Raw genomic sequence first — 25,189 nt, forward strand, 5'->3', positions numbered from 1 at the left:
GTGATATTGTTCTGATTTACAGATAAAGTCTCCGGATCCAGCCCGCACTCCAGGGACGCTCCGTGAGCTCTCCCGCTGGGGCCCGGGTGCTTTTGTGTCCCCCCACGGCGCGCGTTCACCCTCTAATGCTTGGGGAAAAAAACGGGTGAATCGCGTGCACAGGAGGATCGGCCAGAACCGGAGAGTTCATCTGTATAACGATTCTTTCTTTAACACATATTATATCGCGCACATAATATAATATTCTAGTGGTGAATTGGTACCTTCTGTAGATCTCACTGCAAGTGAAGTACTTTAAGTTATACAGCTGTGTTGGGTTATCTGAGCAGGGGGGGCTCTGCGGGTGACATTTAAATCACCATCGACAGACAGTTGCTATTGATAACTGATGGTGTGCTGAGGTAATCCAGGCTGATGATACAGGTTTATTCCCTTGTACGGAGGATGGGCAGTTCCTTATCAGTTATGACATCAGTTTAAGCTATAGGACATTTATAAATGCCATATTTGGTAATAGAATTAGTAGTAGCAAGGGCTGACGAAGGGATATTATCTGGATAAATATCCGGCGGCGATAAGTTAGTTAGGAGAGACGGGTTAACACCAGGAAAGAGACGGGACCAGGTTTAACACACCAAGATACCAAGATTAAACAGAAGGATTCTACCCAAGAAGGAATACTAATTTATGCAACAATCTTTGAAGATATTATACCATATTTGATGTCATCGCCATTTTGGTAATATTTTTGTAATATTTTTGTATGCGAGTATTTATCTTCAAGAATAAACGTTTCTTGTTATGTGCTAAAACCAGAATGCGGGGTACTGTTATGCTGGAGTCATTTTGAAAGAGACTTAAAGACATTTTACACACATCGTTGTGCTGAGCAATGCAAATGGCACTTCCCACAGCTGTAGCTCACAGTTCTAGCAGCCATGTTAATCCTGGAGAAAAGCAGGTTTGATGCAGGCGGTGATACCTTTTACAGGACCAACGTTACAGTTCTCCATAGATGAAATTATAGTCAACAGAGCTTTCAAAACCTCAGAGGTTCCTTCTTCATATGTACAGCTGTGTACAGTACATGGTTTTAATTTTCTCGAAGCCAAGATATCCCCCTAATTAAAATCTAGACTCCAGACCTCTGTTCGATATGTTGTGAAACAGTCTTGTCATTGCAAAGAAAGAGGTTATGCTCCATTCATTCCCGAGCAAGAGGCCGGCTGCTTCACAGCATACTAAATAGTGCTCAGAGAGTTAAATAATCATGTCTACAAATACTTAAGGAGCTCTAAAATAAAATTAAATGTTTATATAGTAGTGTATAGATATTTCTCACTGATTTTAAGCAATGTAGGTCAGGAATGCCCTCTTGACCAGAGCAACAGTGAAACACAGAGGGTAAAGAAATACAGATGAATAGACAGGCTTGTAATGCTTCCTAGGAAGTAGAGCCAACAGTGATGAACTGCATGCATCGTAGATGATTGACAGGACAAACCCAAGATGGCCACTTCACAACTCCCCGAGGAGACAGAAATAGCATCAAAGTCACTTTGTATGGCTACTCATACAAAACATGAACACACTAACACCATATTTTTAAAAAGGGTGAAAGCTGCCTTCAAAAGGCAACATCAGAGATCTATTTCAATAATACTTATATTAAAGCAGCATTCCTGGCGACACCATATGTTTTTTTTATATAGGTCTGAAGCAGGGGGGTCTCCGGAACTGAACCGTGTTGATTTCAGCTGCTGGGACCCCCTGCTTCCTGAGATACTTACCTCTGTAGCCGCTGCTGGTATCTCTGCGAAGTTTAAAGCTACCGCATCACGTGGGCCAATAGGAACGCACAAGGGATGACATTGCGACTTCCTATTGGCCCGCAGGACGCGGGACTTTTAAACAGCCATATTTGTGAATCCAGCCAGGGCTCCTACCAGCAGCATCTATGGAAATAGTATCTCAGGAAACAGGGGGTCCCTGGAGCAGAAATCAATGCGGTTCAGCTCCGTTGAAACCCTGCTTAAGACCTATTAAAATACAAAATCCAAAACAAGTGTTGATAGGGAGTGCTGCTTTAACAGCTCAAATGATTCTTTACATGTTACCTCAGCACATACTATTTGTTAACGAACGTCTTGCTTCCAACTCTGAGTATTTGCAATGTGTTACTCAGTGCTGCTGGCCTTATAACTGGATAGGGCAGGATCCCTTATAGCAGGGGATGAAGGATATCCCTGCTTTTTCAGTACAGGTGGGGCAGTCGAAGACTGAGCCACTGATTGAGCCCCTTGTCCTGAAGCTGGGATATCCTGAAAACCCGACCTGTTGGTGGCCCTTGACAAACTGGAGTTGAGCACCCCTGCCCTAGGTCAGTACTCGAAAAAAACCACAGGCCAGGCTAGTGTAGCGATCACATGATCCACCCCCTGATATCAAGAACAGAAGAAGACATCCTCCTCTTCCATTCCGATAGCGATCTCAGCTTTTAGAGAGCCAAGCTTGCGATCTCTCGTTGAGACGAGCAAAAAGTGCATGATTTGGGGGCAATGTCACCAGGTCGCCACTCAAAAGGACTCAATGTGAAGATGCACTCTTAGGTTTAAGAAAAACCAGCCATATAAAACATGTGACCTGTTTGCAGTATAGTTTTCCCAAAACATAAGTTCGCAGGGTCTGTCAATTTATAGTCTCACTACACCAAAAATGCTCTACAAACATTCTGCTAGGCCAACAAAATAATCAACAGGATCAGATGTGTGAGACAAAACTGTTCATAGGAGAGACTGGCTACTCTGACCTAAACACATACAGGCAAACCCCGAATTAACGTACGCAATGGAACCGGAGCATGTATGTAAAGCGAAAATGTACTTAAAGTGAAGCAATACCTTTTTTCCACTTATCGATGCATGTACCTTACTGCAATCATCATATACGTGCATAACTGTAAATAACGCATTTGTAACAGGCTCTATAGTCTCCCCGCTTGCGCACAGCTTCGGTACAGGTAGGGAGCCGGTATTGTTGTTCAGGACGCGCTGACAGGCGCATGCGCGAGCTGTCGTTTGACTATTGGGCGATATGTCCTTACTCGCGAGTGTACTTAAAGTGAGTGTCCTTAAACCGGGGTATGCCTGTACTGTAGGCTCTATATGACATGTACTGAACGCAAATATGCTGTTGTACCGACGGTTGTCTCCTTGTTCCTATGAGACTGAAAAATCCCTCAAGTTTCTGTCTGCTTTTTTTATGATGCTGGCACAGTACAAAACATGGGAGAAAATGACAAGCGTAAAATATATACAGGTACAATATGGCAACAAGCATGTCATTATCTTACTTATTACTATGCCAACCCCACAACAAACAACTAAGCTTCTCAAACTGCAGCACTTATTCAAGGTTGTATATATAACCTCTTTTGAAGGTTAAAGATATTTCACGGTAAACTGTATACCAGTTTATCATTAAGTTCCTCTTTTAAATTAAAGCACAGTGTGTTTTCCTTTCTCAGATTGCAGCTTTATTGCATTCAGATTAATGCTATGTCTATGAATGCAGATGCGAGAAGAGTAGAGCATCATCAAAAACTGGAGTCAGGAGGGGATCCAAATGTTCAAAAAATCTTTATTGGAGTAAAATATGCACAGGAAAAACACCTCCTACACGTAACTCCTCCTGACTCCAGTTTTTGATGGTGCTCTACTCTTCTCGCATCTACCTTGGATTTACCAGCAGCAGCACGTCATCCAAACAAGGAGGTGTCCGTGAGTCGATTTGCCTTTATGCTATATTATTGCCCCCAACGAAATTGATTGTGGTGAGTTTTCTCATACACTTTCGGTTTTCAGGGATTCATGGCTTTACTCTGCTTATGGACTAACTCATATTCATGAGATACACCTACCTGTGTATTGAGATTGATTATTCATTCTGCAGCTGGGTATTTTGAGCATTCTTACAACTTTCTATGTCTATGAATGGAATTATTGTAGAAACCAAAACGTTTGGCCACCTTAAACTTGCAAATGTGTGAAGGTAAAGGGGAAAAAGTGACACACAGAAGTGCCCAATTTAACACATCTAATTTTAATCTGCTGCATTCTATTGACACTACCCAATCCCAAACTGATGCACATAGGGTGAAAGTTGGAGTAAACACATTTATACACTGATTTATTTATTTTTATTTATAAAATGTTTTACCAGGAAGTAATACATTGAGAGTTACCTCTCGTTTTCAAGTATGTCCTGGGCACAGAATTAAGACAAATATGATGCCAAGATGCCAATTTACAGTAAAATTACAGCAATATGTTTGCGACAATTTTGCTCCAACATTGCCTGAAGAGCAGTGACCACTGTGAATCAAAACCAACATTTCCCGTGCAAACAATGGCAGCTATGTTCTATTGGCAAAAATCTAAAAATGACAAGCAGATACAGTATCTGGACTGCTTCACTGAATAAGAGAACGGCGAGTCAACAGATTTCTTGAAATGTAATATTACAATTAATATGTTTTGGGAAATGCAGCATTAGGGATTGAGCTTTTGAAACATTGTCATTTGGCACATTCATCCTACTGTAGGGACCCTGGCTCTTACTGTATATGTTGATAAACATTTTAAAATGTGATGATTTAAAGGACATATGTATAAAATAATTTGAGACGTACTGCAGCATTGAGAACCATTCTCTTCATATACAGTAGCAGTCTTCCAATCTCACTGTGGGGGAGATTCACTAAGCCCCAATGCCAGGTATCGCACGTCAATACACAATGTGCAATTCAAGTCAAAGGTAGTCAACATGGGATCGCTGTGCGATACCCAGCATTAGAACTTGGTCAGATCCCGACCTACCTGTATATCTATTTCCAAACCAACACAAAAGTCCCCCCTCCCTCTCTCGCTACTAATATAAAACTTAAGGTCTGTAAAAATATTCACAGAATTTACATTCAGTCTGCAATATTTATATGGAGTCAAAATCACAAGCTGCTTTTATTTTCTAAGGGAGCATAATAGAAAGGTTTATTATGTACTAAACCCTGACTTTTAAACACATAGCTCTCAAAGGAAAGTTTTGGCCTGACTCCATTATCATATATAGGCAGAAAGTTATAGGGGTGTTACTGTACATGAAGAGACTTGGGACCCTTATGGTCATTTGGAAACAGTCATTTTAGAAACTTGATTGACAGAATTTGCGTAATTGTGCAAACCTGATACAAATGTAGAAAACCCTTCCAGCAGTAGGATACGTCCAGCAAAGGTTTTACAGTTCTGGTTATCCTATTTGACATGAATATATATACTACTGTATATTCTATGTTTGGACACATTGAAGTATTTATTTAAAGATGGTAATCTATAACCTCATGGGAGTTCCTACAATTTTCTTGTATGCTTAATGACTGGCTAAACTGACATTATTGGAGTGCCGATGCAAATGTGAATAACATAATTGTCTAACACATTCATTTTGAATCTAAATTGCAAATATTTAACAAGGGCCACGGTAGCTTATTTCAAAACTAGATGTCTTTTTGCATTCATTTCAGCTCAACAACTAATTTTCTACAAAAGTAATAAACAGCGACCATTCATTTTCACCTGCGGCTAAAAAAAAAAAAGAAGGATACAACAACCATAAAATACAATTCTCAGGCCTGCAGTCAAGCACAGAAAAATACACCAGAGACTGCATTAGGCCGCGCTTATAGTTCTGGCGACGCGACCGATGACGTCACCCATCGCCATCCGCGTAAGTTAGAATTTAAATTTCAGCGACTGGGTCATTGATTGGTTCAGAGACAGTCACATGTGGCGACAGTCTCTGAAAAATCAAATTTCCCCGGCTTCCAAATTTTTGGTCACTCCGTCGCCCTTACTAGAAGCGCTCGCGACGGAGTCCATTGTTTTGTTTTGGAGCGACGTCGCGGGCACTATAAGCGCAGCCTTACACTAGAAACTCTCTAGACCAGTAACAGACCACACAGGAGAGTCCGTTTAGTCACAAATGACAAACAACGGCAGCTCAAAGAACACTTGTATTTTTGGAGACGCTTGGATAAAACTTCAGGAAAATATCATATATATATTAGGATCTAAAGTGCTCTCTCAAACACCACATATCTATGTGGCAGCAACTTGTGGTAAGATTAGGAAAACTGATTGTAATTCACTGACTTTCTTCCATTGGCAAACCCGCACTACAACCCGCACAGCCAATGTACTGGGATCAAAGTAACTGAGTGTACACCAGGGTCGGGCATCTCCAGTACTCAAGGGTCACCCACAGGTCAGGTTTTCAGGATATCCAGCTTCAGCACAGGTGCCTCAATCACTGATTGAGCCACCTGTACTGAAGCAGGGATATCCTGAAAACCTGACCTATTGGTAGCTCTTGAGGACTAGAGTTACATTGATTGTAACAGTGAATCAAATATGCCTGACAGACTTACTCTTACCATTTGTTTCATTACCTTCAGCATCTTTTTATTTCTGTGTGGCACTGAACCAAATAAGAGGCATCTGCTACCCTATATTTCTCAAAAAGGAGAGGCCTGAGGAGGATTTATGTTTTGGAAACGCTCAGCTCAGAAAACAGCAGTTCTTTACATAAAAGGTTTGTGTTGTAAAACCGTATATACTGGTTTCATGTCGGCTGCATCACTGATGCAGCAATATACAGGAGTAGCAAGCCTAAGCAAACACGCCCCGTCGCAGCAATGCAGGATTAACGCTGGCGGGGGGATCCCATGTAGATGCATGGACCCCCCACAGCTCCATCGCAGCAGACACTGTCCCGGGGGGGGGGGGGGGCGCCGACGTTTGCTTGTTCATTCTTGGCACTGGGGATTGCAAGTCTGGCTACATCTGCAGTATCTATCTGCAGTGTAGTATAGCATGTCAGTATATTTTCAATGGAAAACTCTCCTACCGTACGTTGCCTTTACTTCAGCGCTATAAGGGGAATCCTGAATCATATCAGATATTGAAGCATGGTTAGAAAAACCTCCCCAACAATAAAGGAAGCCACACTTTCCAGATAGAGTTAAAATAAATAAAACTGATATGCATGCAAAGCTCTCCTTAATTTTCAATGAAGCTCTCTGTGATTAAGGATGGCCTGTAGTGAAAAGGTGTGTTTAAAGATCGGCGATAACTAGCATTTGGCAATGGGTATGGAATAAAGTGAAATCACGAAAGGGTAAATTCTATAAATTGTGAAGCCGCCAAGCGGGTAGTTTTTGGACAAAAATGCCCATTGAAGTATATGGGGATTTCCCTCTGAAAACAGAGTATATATAATTTAGCTTTAAGTTACCTTCTTTACCATTGGTAATGTTATTTCTGAGAAATTTTGAAAACTATTTTCAATCCTCCAATTCTACCAGGACACATCACATACAAATAATGATGTAACACACTAGGTGGTAAGTGCTTAGGGCTGGGACAGATTTCTAAAAACAATACTTCACTGTACAGTGCTAAGTACTATTATATCAGAGAAAAACACATTATTATAATTATGGATTAGAAGGGAAACGAGAAAATTAGAGAGCCGATGTTAGTATTTGCTGGACACCATAAACATTAAAAGCATACAGTATATATAGAGACAGCCCTTGTTTACAGCTAAAGAATTGCAATGTTTCACAACAAAATAATAGTAGCGCATTAGCGTGGCTGCCACTCAGGAGCTTTGATTCCCTCAGATACATTTATGTATATACATTATTCACCACAATTGCAAAATAAAAACACAGATACGACTACTTCAACTACTATTTAAAGCAGCAATTCCCCCCACCCCATGGATTTTTTTAAAAACCTGAACCAGGGGGTTCCTCTGAGCTTATCCGTGGTCCCCCGACCTCTTATGACCCCCTGGTTCCCAAGATATTTAGAGTTTTTTTGTGCTGCTGTGGACATCAAAAAACTACAAATAAGGCTACAGGGCCATGAGCTGGACGTCGCATCATGTGATCGTGTCTCCACTTTCTACTGTCCGTGGGAGGGAGCCCCGACTCCGCGGCCATTGCGTGTCCACCAGCCAAGGTCGGTGCATAAAACTGCTCATCACTTGTAAACCAGGTGGTCTCTGGACTTGGGGAATCACAGATCAGGGGTGCGGGACACCCCGGTTCAGGTAAATTACAATAGATAAATAAATACATTTCAAGCTGCGTGGATTGCTGCTTTAAAATGGTAATTCGGGAACAATGGCAGACACCTAGCACCAAAAATAACGCATTCCTTTAGAAAAGACTGATTATCTGTTTGGTACGGCAAATTTAAAATGAGCAACTTGTCACAGATTTCTAATGTATATGTTCTGCTATTTAACAGATCTTAAAAAGAAACGTTCACTTGTCTGCGGCTAAAGTAGGTAACAGCGGTCACAGCTCCTCCAACCAGCCAACGCATTGAAAAATTACAAAACTTTATTGATATCATTGAACATCAGCAGCAAATTACTCTGACGCGTTTCGTCCAACGACGGACTTTATCAAAGATAAAGACTCTTTGATAAAGTCCGTCATTGGACGAAACGCATCAGAGTAATTTGCTGCTGATGTTCACTGTTTGATATAAAGTTTTTTACTTTTTCAATGCGTTGGCTGGTTGGAGGAGCTGTGACCGCTGTTACCTGTTTTTCCTTCCCTTGTTGTCACTTCTGGCTGGAGCACGCCGACACCACGAGCAGCCAGGACAGAAGCTGCTCACACATCAGCGCTACAGGCAGACCACTACATTCTCCGTGAGTACTGACCAGCTGAATTGTGACATCGTTGGACACAGGGTGGAGGTGAGGCCGACGGAGACCGGATACATTGACTTACCTTTAGGCACTTCCCTGGAGGTGCCTTTCTGTACTTCTACCGAAGTATGCTTCCTAGCCCACCACCCTGAATTAGTCCGGATACTTATGAAGTTTCAATAGCTTTTATAGCAATATTTTAAGAAGAGTGGTGTCTATTTACATGGTTTATGGACTGGTATAATTACAGCCTGGGTAGTAGCCTCGGTATACCTTGGGGGTCATTCCCCATATTTTCTATTGCGGCTAAAGTAGAACCGCGTCAAAGGCCGAGCTGTCAATCACCTCTCTGTTTTTAGTCGCCGCGCTCAACAATGCCTCACATACAGTAGCTCTATGAAAGGCATTGTGGGGCATCGCTTCTGAAAGCAGAACGGCGATTGATAACTCTGCCTCCGACGTGGCTCTTCCAGCAGTGGGCCCCTGTAGCAGACAAGTGTTCATTTTGAGGGATCCGTAGTGGTACATGTTGCATTTTGCAAGCCCTGGCTATCAAGAATATATATATAACAAAAAAATGGGGTTACAGTGAGTATGGGCTGTAAAATGTACATTAAATTTATGTATTGTTGAAGGATGCTAAAACTAACTCATATTCACAAATGTAATAAAACCTCTAATATACTGTGCTATTAGAAAGATGTAGAACATTTTGCTATTCCTTTCAATCTTTTGTCTTTATTTGAGACAGAAGCAACGTCTGCAGGCATATTAATAAACTAGTCCAATCTTCTTGTTAGCACACAAATTAAAACGAAAGTGCCAGTGCTGGTGATCAGGGACTTACAGATTCTTTCTTGCCTTGGGATTTGCTTTGAGAACGAGGGCGGGAGATGGTGCTGAAAAAGGAATCTTTCTTTGCAGCTGACAGAGGAGGAGAGTCTGTGTGGTCACGGCCTCCGGGCAAACTCTCAATGCTGGGAGATGAACTGGTGTTCTTTGAGCTTTGGCCTAAAATGAAACAAAAAAAGGAAAAACAAAACTTCAGCATTTCTACTCCGTGACATTCTTTCAGCTCAGCATACAGTATTAACTGCTTTGGGGGGGAATGTACTCTAACAATGGGTGCAAAGAAAAGAAAGGCAATCTTAACAGTGCCAGGAAGCTGGTAAAATGTCATGTGCTCAAGAGATGAGGCTGATTAATGATCTACATTTTCAACAGGCATAGTTCTTCTAGTTTAATCAGTCTTATATGAGTGATGGCAAGGACTACTATGGATACAAGGCTTGAGAACACCATTCTCTACCCTTAACTCACACAATGATCTTCATCTACCTCCTCCAACACACACTGTACTCTACATCAGGGGTGGCCAACTCTTGTCCTCAAGAGCTACAAACAAGTTAGGTTTAAGGACATCCCTGCTTCAGCACAGGTGGCTCAATCAGTGGCTTAATCTTTGATTGAGCTACCTGTGCTGAAGCAGGGATGTTCTTAAAACCGGACCTGTTGGTGGCCCTTGAGGTCTGAAGTTGGCCACTCCTGCTCGACAGTATATAATTAATTTAATTCTCAACACCTGGCCTCCCCCAAGAAATACTGTACAATACATTCTTACAGTACTTTTGATCACAATACTGTAGCTTGCTTGCACATAAGAATTATATACTGGGTTGGGAAATTGACAAAACAAAGTCATTCAGGATTATACATTGTTGTCTACCCTTGGGACAGACAGGCAGATAAATGGTTATTGGATGCAAGAAACAGCTGTCTGCAGATTCTACACCAGTCACAAAGCCAGTTCTAAATATCCATGAATGGGCCACTCAGATTATTAAACAGACTTTGATGTACAATACAACGCACAATGTAATGGTTGTAACCTACTTAGATAGTATGTTTCTCTATTTGTATTTTCTTTCACTGGAGACTAGTAATTTATCCCTTTTTTAATTTGTAAAGATACAGGGATTGTTCTCTAGTCAAAACAAAAGCTTCTACTGTCCAGTCTTCCTGCCTCTCACCTGTCTCCCCTACAGTCTATCCTAAACGCTGTAGCTAGAATCACTTTACTCTCTCCAAAATTTGTCTCAGCATCTCTCCTGCTGAAATCCCTCTCCTGGCTTCCTATCAAAATCCTGTATTACACAAAATTCTCCTCCTCTCATTTTAGGCTTTACACTCTTCTGCCCCATCTTATATCTCAGGCCTAATTTCTCGCTATACACCATCCCGACATTTGCGTTCTGCTCAAGGATGTCTTCTCTCTACCCCTTTTGTATCTAAAGCCCTTTGAAGCCTAACACCTCTCACTCACTGCCCCACACCTCTGGAATGTCCTTCCCCTCAATATACGACTGGCGCCATCTCTATCCACCTTTAGGACCCATCTCAAAACGCACCCCTTTAACAAAGCATATGGGTAGCTCCGTGGCTGATACTATACACCTCATACATCGTCCTTGACTCCTTCAAGATACACTTACCAGAACACCCTACTTCTGTCTCTGTTCGATGTTCTTCCTACTTACCACTTAGATTGTAAGCTCTTCGGAGCAGGGACTCCTCTTCCTAATGTTACTTTTATGTCTAAATCGCTTAATCCCATTATGTGTTATATGATTGTCAGATCTATTACTGCTGTGAAGCGCTATGTACAGTACATAGATGGCGCTATGTAAATAAAGACATACATACTGTACATACAAAGCCACAGTATGCTGTAAAGGGGCAATCTTAAAGGAGTCCAGTTTTGTTCCATTCACCACAACCAAAAACTGGAAACAATGTGATGCGCAAATCTGTTTGGTTCCCAAAAAAATTAATTTTTTTATTCTCCCCCGTTTTATTCAAGTGCTCTGGTGTTCAAGGAAAGCTCTTGCTCTTATGAAGGACTGAAATCTTGGCACCCCATTGCTATTGTTGGATTTATATTTTTCCATTAAATATGACAATTACTTATATGTGTGTAGTGGGGTCCCCCTTCCTTGCCTGAGTGAGGGGGAGCTGCTCTGCATTGCCCAGCTGACGCGACGGTGATCCGAGGCTCCGACAAATCGGGAGATTGGGGGAACGTTGCGGTGGCCATCTTGGGATTGGCACAACATGTAAGTCAATGGGACTGTGTTGCACTGGCCATGTTGGGATTGGTGACGTTGGAAGTGGAGGGGCTTAGGAGCAGAATTTCCTCTGCGGACTGGGGAAGGCATGCTCAGTTGTCACGGAGCTAGCAAACAGGACGGATGTGTCCAGGGAGCTAGTAAGCCCCTGGACTAGGCCAGACTTTGCCCTCAAGCCCCAGTTAGGCCCTGATCCCTACTGAGACCAGTATTGTAGGGAAGGCCCCAGATAGGGACCCTTCCCAGTAGAAACTGACGACACATCACTGCGCAGCCGGATGGATATCTGCGCAGCGACCTGCAGCCTTCGGACGAGACCGCACGTGGCAAACAGCAGTAAGGCGTGAGGGGAGTTTTGCAGACCCTCACATGGTGGCACCACTGATGCGACTCTGCTACCGGAGGATCCCTCTTATTCCCTGGTGTTAGCCAGGAAGGTACCCACTGTGCACCACCACACTTCAGTGAGGGTAGCGCTACCTTCACACACTGTGGTGGGAATTGTTCTGTGGACACCGGGGTTCTAGGTGCCGGAGTCACCCTCAGTACTTTAGGGGAATCACTATTATTATTGTATGGTTATTGTAGTTGTGCTTATGAGCAGGGACCTGCTGGTAAAGAATATTGTTATTACTACTGCTGTGTGTGTGTGTGGTATTTGCTTAGTATTGGTTCCTATGAGGAGTCATCCTGCTCACGCGTGTGCGTGTGTGTGTTAATGGTTTTGAAGCAATAGGTGGCACTGTGTGCTCATTTGTATGTCATTTCCCAGAATCCCTTGCTGCAGTTCTGGGTGATAATGGTGAAAGGCAGGTTTGCAGACCTGTCTAAGACATGCAGATGAGCATACAGTAATATTTCCATTTGCTATACTGTATGCTTTGCTGTGGAGGGGTTTTGTCACTTTTTTTACCCACCATACCTTAAATAAGTTTGGTAAAACTTATCCTTGCTTCATTTTTGCATAGCCAGTATAACCAACCCCACACTGATGAGACCCATTAAGGTCGAAACGGCTGTCTGTGGGTGGGTTTGCTGGCTATGCATCTTCACCCTGGCTGTGCTCAAAGCTGTGACCATGCAGTAAGCTTAAGCCTATAGGGAAGCATGTTAATGGTTTTGAAGCAAAAGGTGGCACTGTGTGCTCATTTGCATGTCATTTCCCAGAATCCCTTGCTGCAGTGGAAGTGCTGTGTGCTTGGTAATAATGGTGAAAGGCGGGGTTGCAGACCTGTCTAAGACATGCAAATGAGCATACAGTAATATGAGGAGGGGGTGAGAGGATGAGGAGGGTGGGAGAGGATGAGGAGGGGTGGGTGAGAGAATGAGGAGGGAGTGAGAGGAGGATGAGGATGGGGAAGTGAGAGCAGGAGGAGGGGGGAGTGAGAGGAAGAGGGGGGGGGGGAGTGAGAGGAAGAGGGGGGGGGGAGTGAGAGGATGAGGAGGAGGAGGAGGAGGAGCGAGATGATGAGGATGGAGGAGTGAGAGGATGAGGGGGCAGTGCGAGGATGAGGAGGGGGAGTGCGAGGATGAGGAGGGGGAGTGTGAGGATGAGGAGGGGGAGTGTGAGGATGAGGAGGGGGAGTGAGAGGATGAGGAGGGGGAGTGAGAGGATGAGGGGGGAGTGAGAGGATGAGGAGGGGGGAGTGAGAGGATGAGGAGGAGGAAGTGTGAGGGGGAGAGGGGGGAGTGAGAGGATGAGGCGGGGAGTGAGAGGATGAGGCGGGGGAGTGAGAGGACGAGGAGGGGTGAGAGGATGAGGAGGGGGTGAGAGGATGAGGAGGGGGTGAGAGGATGAGGGGGGAGTGAGAGGATGAGGAGGGAGTGAGAGGATGAGGTGGGGGTGAGAGGATGAGGAGGGTGGGAGAGGATGAGGAGGGGTGGGTGAGAGAATGAGGAGGGAGTGAGTGAGAGGAGGATGAGGATGGGGAAGTGAGAGGAGGATGAGGATGGGGAAGTGAGAGCAGGAGGAGCGGGGGTGAGAGGATGAAGATGGGGATTGAGAGGATGATGAGGTGGTGAGTGAGAGGATGAGGTGGGGAAGTGAAAGGATGAGGGAAGGTGTAGTGAGAGGATGAGGACTAGGAGTGGTGGGAGTGAGAGCATGAGGAGCAGTGTAGTGAGAGGATGAGGAGGTGGGAGTGAGATGATGAGGAGGCTTGGAAAGATGGGGAGGGGGGAGATGGTGAGGGGGGGCAGAGGCGGAGAAGAGGTTGAGAGGCTGTGCAGGAAGCAGAGAGGATGAGGAGGGAGAGAGGTGGGGGAGAGGAGGGAGAGAGGTGGGGGAGAGGAGGGGGAGAAGAGGGAGGGAGACAATGAGGAGAGGGAGAGGATGAGGAGGGGAAGAGGATGAGGAGGGGGTGAGAGGATGAGGGGGGAGTGAGAGGATGAGGAGGGTGGGAGAGGATGAGGAGGGAGTGAGTGAGAGGAGGATGAGGATCGGGAAGTGAGAGCAGGAGGAGGGGGGAGTGAGAGGATGAGGAGGGGGAGAAGCGAGATGATGAGGATGGAGTAGTGAGAGGAGATGGAGGAGGGAGTAAGAGGATGAGGAGGGGGGTTGAGAGGATGAGGAGGGGGTGAGTGAGAGGATGAGGTGGGGAAGTGAAAGGATGAGGAGGGGTGTAGTGAGAGGATGAGGAGGGGGGAGTGAGATGATGAGGAGGCATGGAAAGATAGGGAGGGGGGAGAAGAGGGAGGAGGGGCAGAGGCGGAGAATAGGTTGAGAGGAGGAGGGGGAGAGGATGAGGAGGGGGAGAGAGGATGAGGAGGGGGAGAGAGGACGAGGAGTGGGGAGTGAGAGGATAAGAAGGGGGAGGATGAGGGGGGAGATAGGATGGGGAGAGATGATGTGGTAGGAGAGATGATAAGGAGGGGAGGAAAGCGGATGAGGAGGGGGATAGGAGAAAGAAAGAATGGGGAGGGGTGGGAGAGGGAATGGGGGTGGGGGTGGGAGAGAATGGGGGAGGGGTGGGAGAGAATGGGGGAGGGGTGGGAGAGAATGGGAGAGGAGTAGGAGAGAGAGAATGGGGATATAACAAAAAATATATACTTCATAAAACTCATATGGGTTTTGTTGAGATATGGGTCTCTCTCGGCCCACTCGGTTTGAACATGCGAGAAGGACTTACAGAAGAGCAAAACCTAGAAATCCAATCGGATAAGGCTCTTTCTGCACGCTTTTGCACAACTCCCAGCTACTAGAATATCCCTGTGTCTATCCAAGAGGAAGTTTTAATGTACTGACAAAAAACATCCCAAAAATAAATTGTAATGAACGCCGCGAGGTGTCACTGTATATAGAATATAGATCCAGTAGCACTCTCATTAGAAAAGACTAATCTCTATCCCCCCACAAATAAGCAGGGGGACCCATTCAATACCCATAATGCGTATGTGTGAAGCATTAAAGCAAAGTGCAGTGCTGTACCAAAGTAGTAGTTTAGTTTAGACTGCCCTTGAATGGAGTTGAACACTTCCCCAGTGCAGGAATTAGGACATAAAGGGTCTATGCAGCAACATAGAGTAATTGTGTTTAGACGCATATAGTGAGAGACAGGGCTCCCAAGTACCGTGCTCAGCTACGTGGTATCATTATAAGCATAAGTATGAATTTGTCCCATTGATATATAAACAGCAGGGAAACATTTGTCTTGTCATTCATTCATAGTCCGTGTTTTCCATATAAGTACCTCCTTCCACATGTGGGTAGGACCTGTATATATAAGTATAGTCAGTCACAAATATCTGACCATCTAATCAACAGTAAAAGTGTCCCCCTGGATAATAGTGTAGGTACAGTGGAAGCGCCCCTAGAGACCGCAGTGAGCGGACTGGGGTACTCACGGTTAAGAAGTACAAATGATTCCTTCGGCGTGCGTCACGCTGGTAGTAGAACGACAGAGAAATCCTCCAAGAGATGTAGCGGAGCACAGCACAGCAAACAGAATACAGGGGCTAGACGAAGGGCGACGGCCCGAAACGCGTTAGAGATTTTTGCCCATCCCTAGCCATGATGTTGTTCATGGAATAAAGGATTTTTATCATTGCCGGTGTCTAGCCCCTGTATTCTGTTTGCTGTGTTTAGACGCATGGCTCTATTTTTTGGAGCAGAGCCGCACCATATATACTGTAAGAACAGTTTCTTACTTCTGACGCGGTATGTTAGACTTATGTCACTTCAGATATGGAGGATTGTTTTGGGCAAATACAAGGTTAAAAAAATTAATATATCAGAGAAATGCAGCTTGTGATACATCTCAAAAGAATTTGTGCACCATGTAACTCCCCCCAACGACTCTCCCAAAGGTGCAAGCTGGGGCAGAGACGCAGCATGTGATACATCTCATTATAATCTGTGCACCATGTAACTCTTCCCGAACACCTTCTACTGACATTCACCAGGGTGCAAGCTGAGGCAGAGATGCATAATGTGATGCATCTCATTATAATCTGTGCGCCATGTAACTCCTCCCCCAACTCCTCCTACTGACTCTCCCCAAGGTGCAAGCTGGGGCAGAGACGCAGAATGTGATACATCTCATTATAATCTGTTTGCCATGTAACTCCTCCCCCAACTCCTCCTACTGACTCTCCCCAAGGTGCAAGCTGGGGCAGAGACGCAGAATGTGATACATCTCATTATAATCTGTGCGCCATGTAACTCCTCCCCCAACTCCTCCTACTGACTCTCCCCAAGGTGCAAGATGGGGCAGATACGCAGAATGTGATACATCTCATTATAATCTGTTTGCCATGTAACTCCTCCCCCAACTCCTCCTACTGACTCTCCCCAAGGTGCAAACTGGGGCAGAGACGCAGAATGTGATACATCTCATTATAATCTGTTTGCCATGTAACTCCTCCCCCAACTCCTCCTACTGACTCTCCCCAAGGTGCAAACTGGGGCAGAGACGCAGAATGTGATACATCTCATTATAATCTGTTTGCCATGTAACTCCTCCCCCAACTCCTCCTACTGACTCTCCCCAAGGTGCAAACTGGGGCAGAGACGCAGAATGTGATACATCTCATTATAATCTGTGCGCCATGTAACTCCCCCAACTCCTCCTACTGACTCTCCCCAAGGTGCAAGCTGGGGCAGAGACGCAGAATGTGATACATGGCGCACAGATTATAATGAGATGTATCCCATTCTGCGTCTCTGCCCCAGCTTGCACCTTGGGGAGAGTCAGTAGGAGGAGTTGGGGAGGAGTTACATGGCGCACAGATTATAATGAGATGTAAATCCTCCCCCAACTCCTCCTACTGACTTTCCCCAAGGTGCATGCTGGGGCAGAGATGCAGAATGTGATACATCTCATTATAATCTGTGCGCCATGTAACTCCTCCCCCAACTCCTCCTACTGACTCTCCCCAAGGTGCAAGCTGGGGCAGAGACACAGAATGTGATACATCTCATAATCTGTGCGCCATGTAACTCCTCCCCCAACTCGTCCTACTGACTCTCCCCAAGGTGCATGCTGGGGCAGAGACGCAGAATGGGATACATCTCATTATAATCTGTGCTCCAGGTAACCTCCACAACTCCTCCTTCTGACTCTCCCCAAGGTACAAACTAAGGAAGATGTTTAGATACAGTACTGCACCGACACACTTTATTCGAGCAAATACCCAGTATGTACCTGGCAGATACCTGGAATGCGCCGCTCCTCACCTCTGACAAGCCCCGTTGTGTTTGTCTTCCCAGCCTGGGTTCATGCCTGGCTGACGGGCGGCTGATCTGTTAAATGATAATGAATAGGATTTAATAGGCTGCAATGCTTCGCGTGTCTACCAGATGGCATAAATTCATGAATTGTAATGCAGTATATATATATATATATATATATACTGTGCAGTATTGCAGCCAGCGGGAATAAAATGCTTCAATCCCTGCCTGGAAAATACCTCAATGCACTCGGGCAGAAAACAGTCACAAACCTCAATACACCCGGGTATACCCGAATTCGTGGGACTAGCCGAGCTCGAATAAAGTGTGTCGCCAGTGTATATACAGTAAGTGCAGGGTATTGCTCCAAAATTGCCTTGATACATAGACCCCAGAGGGAGAGCTTCAAATGTGTTTAAAAAGGAGAAATACTGCGCCTGGCCTTAGTAGAATCTGACAAATGACTGATTGTATCCGTGCAGGTGGTGTTATTTATTCTGTTTGACATACACAGTAACTTCTCAGCGTTTTACATGTGACATACATAAGGGGATGATACTTTATCTTGCCATGAAGTCAATGCATTTGAACCCAGTGATATGTTGATCCCACTGCAGTCAATGGCACTGTCCTTATCTGTACTTGTGTCACCCAATGTACGCAATACAATGTATCACAGCAGCTGGGATTTTTATGACTGCTACTCTAGTTAACCACTTCTCAACCCCTTGAAATTAAATGTCAAAGTAACTGATTTCTCTATTATGACATCACGAGACTGCATCATTGAGCCTCCTAGGAGATGCCAGCAGCAGTGTTCTGTAATGACATCACGGAATCGCCTTAGAGACTGAGATAAATACACAAATGTAAACTTGTTTGTGCTTGACTTGAATTAGTTCCCGAAGGAAACCGTTCGTTTCGTGGACATCTCAGAGATAGGAAAAGTGTGGCGCTGTACAGAGAGACTAATTATCTCCACCTTAACTCTGTATCATGGCAGGTAGGAAGCAACGTGACCTTTACATATTAGAGAGGGTTGAGGTTCCTTACAATGTATCTGATCTCAGACACGCTATTACAGAGGGTTGGGGTTCCTTACACTGCATCTGATCTCAAATACGCAATTAGAGAGGGTTGGGGTTCCTTACAATGCATCTGATCTAAGACGTGCTATTAGAGAGGGTTGGGGTTCCTTACAATGCATCTGATCTCAGAAGCGCTATTAGATAGGGTTTGGGTATCTTACAATGCATCTCATCTTAGACTTGCTGTTAGAGAGGGTTGGGGTCCCTCAGAATTTCACATAAAGTTCCTTAACCAAAAAAAGGTTGGAAACCACTACTCTACAGTAATGCAAAGGCCCCAAAAAAGACAAAGCCACAAAACAAGGGCAGAATCTGCCACTTGATTTACAGATATAGCTGACCTGAGTGCTCCTCCAGATACCTCAATATACCAGACATGTCTCAGAAAACCACACCATAGCCAGAAAACCCACCCACAGACAGCCGTTTCGACCGGTCTTTCTGGCTATGAATCTTAAACCTGGCTGTGCTTAAAGCTGTGACCATGCAGCAAGCTTAAGCCTATAGGGAACCATGTTAAAAATGGTTTTGAAGCAAAAGGTGACACTGTGTGCCTATTTGCATGTCATTTCCCAGAATCCCTTGCTGCAGTGGAAGTGCTGTGTGCTGGATGATAATGGTGAAAGGCGGGGTTGCAGACCTTTCTAAGACATGCAAATGAGCATACAGGAATATTTCCATTTGATATATATATACATATATTGAGCTAAAATGTACGGGTGCTATGGTGTTTCAATACACAGCAATGCTATGAATGGAAGCTTCTGATCAGAGTAGTGGTCTGTAACATTGATAATCAAATACATGTGTTTTCCCAGCAAGCCATTTTCCCTGTTAGTGCTTGCTATTCATAACAAAACACAGACCCCCAAAAACTTTATTCAAAACCAGAACCAAAACCCCAAATATGTTAAAGGCAAAATAAAAATACCAAGCCAAGTGAGCATCTCTATGTATTTCATATGTATTTGATATCAAGAATATCTTATAGCAGGTCTGTTAAAGCAGCCCTAACCCCCCAAAGTCAGGCTTTCAGGATATCCCAGCTTCAGCGCAGGCGGCTCAATCAGTCCCAGCTTCAGCACAGCTGGCTCAATCAGTCCCTGCTTCAGCACAGGTGACTCAATCAGAGGCTAATTGAGTGATTGTGCCACCTGTGCTAAAGCTGGAATATCCTGAAAAGTTAACCTGTTGGGGGGCTTGAAGACTGGAGTCGAGTCCCGTTGTGTTAAAGAAATGTGCCTTGATTGTGCTTTTCAGGCCCTTCACTTTTACCTTTCTTCCTTACAGATCAGTTTTTAAATTCCTCTGCTGTGAACCCTCCACCGGCCTGCAGTGCTCCTGCAGTCACCACTGCTTACCCTTCATGGAGCAACAGCTCCCACCCAGTAGGGAGGAATACAGAAATCTACAGATACAGTATGGGGCCCAAGGCATGATTTTGCAACAAGGGTCTGCAGGAACACCAATGTATCTACAGCAGATCCCACAGGCAACACGTGCTTACCCTCGTGTATGGGACATGAACGGAGGATTCTACCACTCTGCTACAGGAGGATACACAGGATTTGCAGGACAGGTTAGGGGAGAAGCCACAACGCAGCCTGTTACTTTCCGTCCCAACACACAGGTGGAAAGCAGTGTTACAATAGGGCCTTGTATAATGGCCACCCAATATGCATGACTTCAGCAGCCACCATTCATACCCCATAGAGGAATGCACGCTCAGGGTAGGACATACCACCCAGTTCCTGGCCAATATGCTCCAACTGGTGGCAACACAGCTCATTATGTTTACAACCGACCTCAGCCCATGCAAGTGCCTTCAGCACAGATTGGCTCCTTCTTACAGACACCCACAGGGCTGCCAATAACCTCCACCAGGGGGAGCTCTGCTTTACAACACCCAGTGCACCAGGGGGAAGTGCTCCTGGTCCTAAAGGAGAAAAGCCCAAGACCGTCCTATCCACTGGCTCATTATTCAGCAGCCCCTGATCCCCAAGCAACCAGGATAGCCAAAAACGTAAAAGTAGGAGGAGTGTCAGGTGGGTAAGGCAAACCAGGTTCAGTTGGAGGAGCACAAGGGGCAAAAAAGGAGAGACCTAGATGCCCAAATCATAGCATTTCCCCAGTTGTTGCCGCTTTGTTACATAAATTGATAACATGCAAAACTGAGTAGCTACTGTAGTGTATTGGTTTTCCCATTGACAAATGACACACGGGGACTTGTGAACCTCTTGTTGGCCTGTTATCATAATCTGCCCTCTTTTTCACTAATGATACCCCCACCAATAAAACTTACTTCTCTTCGTCTTCATCACTCCACCATCATTATTGTGATAAAACATGGATATCTCTCATAATTTTGCATTGCGTACAGTAGTTCTTTGCACTGATTTCCATGTGTAATTAGCTTAATTCCCTTTCCCCACTGCATTGCGTTGCAGACCTTACAAGGTGAGACATGGAGAATCTTTACTAATCATTGTTCAAAATCTTCTCCTTGACCGATACCATTACCTGTTATAAAGATCATTAATTACGGTCATTCGCCACTGTAGTGTTACTGTAGTGTTACAAAGATATAGAACTCTACAGTATGTAGTCCTCGCCAATACTGAAGGGATTAAGCATGTGTTTGCTTTTCTTTCTTTGTGTTATTATGTACAATGTGTTGGTATTTATGATAATTGATTATTTCTCCTTTTTGATTTTGTTACAGTGTGTCAGACCTCTCTTGGAGCCCAACATATTTCCCACGACAGTTTAATTAAACAAGGAGCAGTTCAGCTTGCTGCTAACAAAAAAAGTGAGCAACCTCTAATGTACCCAACCCAACCAGCTCGGAAGCTGAGCCACCTCTCAAAGTTACATATTGATGTGCAAAGCAAGAAAGAGTTATGTGTGCCAGTGTGGAAAAGGGGTGGGTTAAAAGATATGGAGGAGAGATCTTCAGAGGTGAAGGCCCCCTCACATATTGCTCAGAAGGTTCCACTGGTAAGGACTGAAGTCCCCACATCTCACCAACAACTGACTAGCACCAAATATTTGCAACCAGCATCTAGATTTGTGACCATTCTTAATAGAGAGCAGTCTGGAGGTCCCCAGTATCTTCAAGAAGTGGTGAGGGGCGACATTCCAATCACTCAGCAGTCTACAGATATTATGTCAGGAGCTGTAAAAACTATGAAACATACAACAGCCCCTTCAAATCTTGGTATAAAGGTGTCGTCTTTACATCCAGTTGGGAAGGCAACCAGCTCTTCCCATTTCTTGGGTAATAACGTGCTGAGTTCAGTGAAGACTGAGTGTCCGTCAAAGTCTGAGGGGGTACCAAAGTGCTCCACAGTGGAAACAAAAAAGAAAAAGATCCTTTCATCAGCTGCAAAGGATCAAGTCCCTCAAACTGCACTTCAAAAGAAGGTAAAACCAATGTCAAAGCCAGTAAATCATTCTTCTGCTCCTACAACCAGGAAAGTCACCCCATGGCCCACAATCTGATGACCAGGCTGTTCTGTTAAAAAAGATGAAACGTGTTAGTCTCTCAGGTGCCCACATTTCCAATAAGGTATCTGAAAAGATGCTGCAAAGCCGTGAAGGTTCAATGGATGCAAAGACACCTGCGGTTACTCATATTAATCCTAAACTGAAGAAAACTCAGGAGATAGGGATCAAACGTAAAGATGCAAAGACTCCTGCAGTTACTTATAGTCCTGAGCGGAAGACACCTCAGGAGATGGGGACCAAACGTGAACAGAACAGCAATAGCAAGCAGCCAGTGAAGAAAATAAAGAGCCAGACCAGCGTTTTCAGTTTTGAGCAAGCGCTGGCTTGTGGTACTGATAATAGCCCCAAAGCTTTCAAAAGAAAAAGTGCTAATCAGCCTGGGGTGAATTCAGAAGTCCTTCGGAAGGGGAAGAAGGCATTGGAACCTTCTGAACAAGGAAAGTTGAAAGCCCATCACAGCAACCTCAGCCTCAAAATGATTTACTCTGTTCAAGTATTTCTCCTATTGGGTAAAAAAGCAGGTCCCACATGTCCAGGGGCACCCGCAGGATCCATTGCACTTGGAAATAAGCTTGGACCAATGCAAGGAAGCCAAAGCCAGACTTCTGCTTCTCCTGTTCAGTGGTCTCTTACCGATGTGATTAATAAGTGCATTGCCAAAAAACAGGACAGTATTTCTGGAATGGAAAGAGTCGGCATTAATGCCAGGCCTAGGCTATGTACATTTAAAATAAGTGAGTACACAAGGCCTGACATTAAAACCAGTGAAATCAAACAACGTGGGGAAACCGAAGCTTCAGTTATAGAGAATCCCAAACACTTCCCAGTGAAATCCATAGAACAAGAAGCTGCAGTAAGATGCACTGAAAAGGTCAGCCAAACCACTATCCCCATTCCAGCTCCTGGCATTAAAACCAGTGAAATCTAACTACGTGAAGGAAAACAAAGCTTCAGTTATAGAGAATCCCAAACACTTCCCAGTGATATCCATAGAACAGGAAGCTGCAGTAAGATGCATTGAAAAGGTCAGCCAAACCACTAACCCCATTCCAGCTCCTGGCATTAAAACCAGGGAAATCAAACAACGTGAGGAAAACAAAGCTTCAGTTATAGAGAATCCCAAACACTTCCCAGAGATATCCATAGAACAGAAAGCTGCAGTGACATGCATTAAAAAGGTCAGCCAAACCACTATCCCCATTCCAGCTCCTGGCATTAAAACCAGTGAAATCAATAACGTGGGGAAAACAAAGCTTCAGTTATAGAGAATCCCAAACACTTCCCAGTGATATCCATAGAACAGGAAGCTGCAGTGACATGCATTGAAAAGGTCAGCCAAACCACTATCCCCATTCCAGTTCCTTTCAACCAGCAGCACCAGCTTTCTAACCTGCAGCTTCCTGTCAATGTACCCAGTAGAGTGGACAACTCCACTCCATCCTTCTGTCAACAGCCTCTCCAAGAGCTTGAGGTCCCATACCTATTCCACCAGAACAGAGAGAGGAGAGAGAGGCTATGAAAAGGAAAGCATAACTGGAGAGTGAGGAAGCCTGTCAACATACCTCCAAGGGGAGGCTACAGTGTTTTGTTCAGAGGCAGGAGGATCATGACATCTCTAAAAGTTACGGATACCCACCATACAAACTTCATTCCCCCATGAGCTACTTAAGCCTAAAAAAAAAAAAAACCCTGACTAATCTGTAACTGATGCCAAGCTCTGTGAATATCTGTAAATAAGATTTATATTTATAAGTCAGTTTGTAAAATATTTTACTAAGAATACAGTATATTTAAAACTCCTCAATAAAATGTATCTATTTTTAATTGAAATCTTTATTTACTAAACAAATTATTTACAAATGAATGAGTCCAAGGGTTATTGACATTCTGCAAATTACCCTCTTGATGATACGAGAGAGAGAGAGAGAGAGAGAGAGAGAGAGAGAGAGAGAGAGAGAGAGAGAGAGAGAGAGAGAGAGAGAGAGAGAGAGAGAAGGTAAGTCGGACCCCACTTACAGTATGAGAGAGAAACAAATAAATATTTAACTATATGCTTTGTCATGTTGGATGTTTGTACTTTATGTCTTTATTTATATAGCGCCATTTATGTAGATAGCGCTTCACCGCAGTAATACACGTGACAATCATATAAGTAATACAAATAACAGATCATGGGAATAAGTGCTTCAGACATAAAAGTAACATTTAGGAAAAGGAGTCCCTGCTCCGAGGAACTTACAATCGAATTGGTAGGTAGGAAGAACGTACAGAGACAGTAGGAGGGCATTCAGGTAAGTGTGTCTGCAAGGGGCCAAGCTTTATGTATGCGGTCTATAGTATCAGCCACGGAGCTACTCACATGCTTCTTTAAGCAGATGTGTTATAATGTGGGTCTTAAAGGTGGATAGAGAGGGTGCTAGTCAGGTATTGAGGGGAAGGGCATTCCAGAGGTGTGGAGCAGTCAGTGAGAAAGGTTTAAGGCGAGAGAGGGTTTTAGATACAAAAGGGGAAGATAGAAGACATCCTTGGGAGGATCGCAAGAGTCGGGAAGGTGCATAGTGAGAAATTAGAGCTGAGCTGTAAGGAGGGGCAGAAGATTGTGTAGCCATGTGTAAAATTGGTGTACATATCTCCTTCATGCTGGCAGTAAACCTGGTAAGTATGCAGGGTTGCCAGCAACAATCATGGAGGTTTGCCCTCACACCCTGGTGAGGTATCATATGTAACAAGGGAAGTGACAACATGCTCTGTGTCCACTATTAGTGACACAGAGATGGGTCTGCTTTCTGAGTCTATATAAGACACAGGACTGCCTAAAGTTAGTGTGTTCAGTCTGTGTTCTGACTGTGTTCAGGAGAGTCATGTGGAGGTCTGCAACAGTGTTGCAGTGTCTGATGCAAGAGCGGTGAGTCTGTGCAGCTCAACTGGCAGAGAGACAAGCTGATGGTCTCCCTTAGGGGAGAGGTGGAGAGCCACTCTATTAGGAGAGAAGGAACCTTCCCAATGGAGTGCAGCAA

At 44.5% G+C, this 25,189-nt stretch overlaps 1 protein-coding gene across 2 annotated transcripts in view; it reads right to left on the minus strand.

Moving 5' to 3' along the window:
• TBC1D5 (TBC1 domain family member 5) overlaps positions 1-25,189 on the minus strand; it is a 600,469-nt gene that overhangs the window by 130,415 nt on the left and 444,865 nt on the right. For both annotated transcript variants that reach the window (XM_075586906.1, XM_075586905.1), the window contains exon 18: positions 9,632-9,795. In XM_075586906.1, coding sequence (XP_075443021.1) covers positions 9,632-9,795 — 164 coding nt within the window. The remainder of the gene's footprint in view (positions 1-9,631; positions 9,796-25,189) is intronic.

Source organism: Ascaphus truei, chromosome 2 (assembly GCF_040206685.1).
Source record: "Ascaphus truei isolate aAscTru1 chromosome 2, aAscTru1.hap1, whole genome shotgun sequence".
In the NCBI taxonomy this organism is placed as follows: Eukaryota; Metazoa; Chordata; class Amphibia; order Anura; family Ascaphidae; genus Ascaphus; species Ascaphus truei.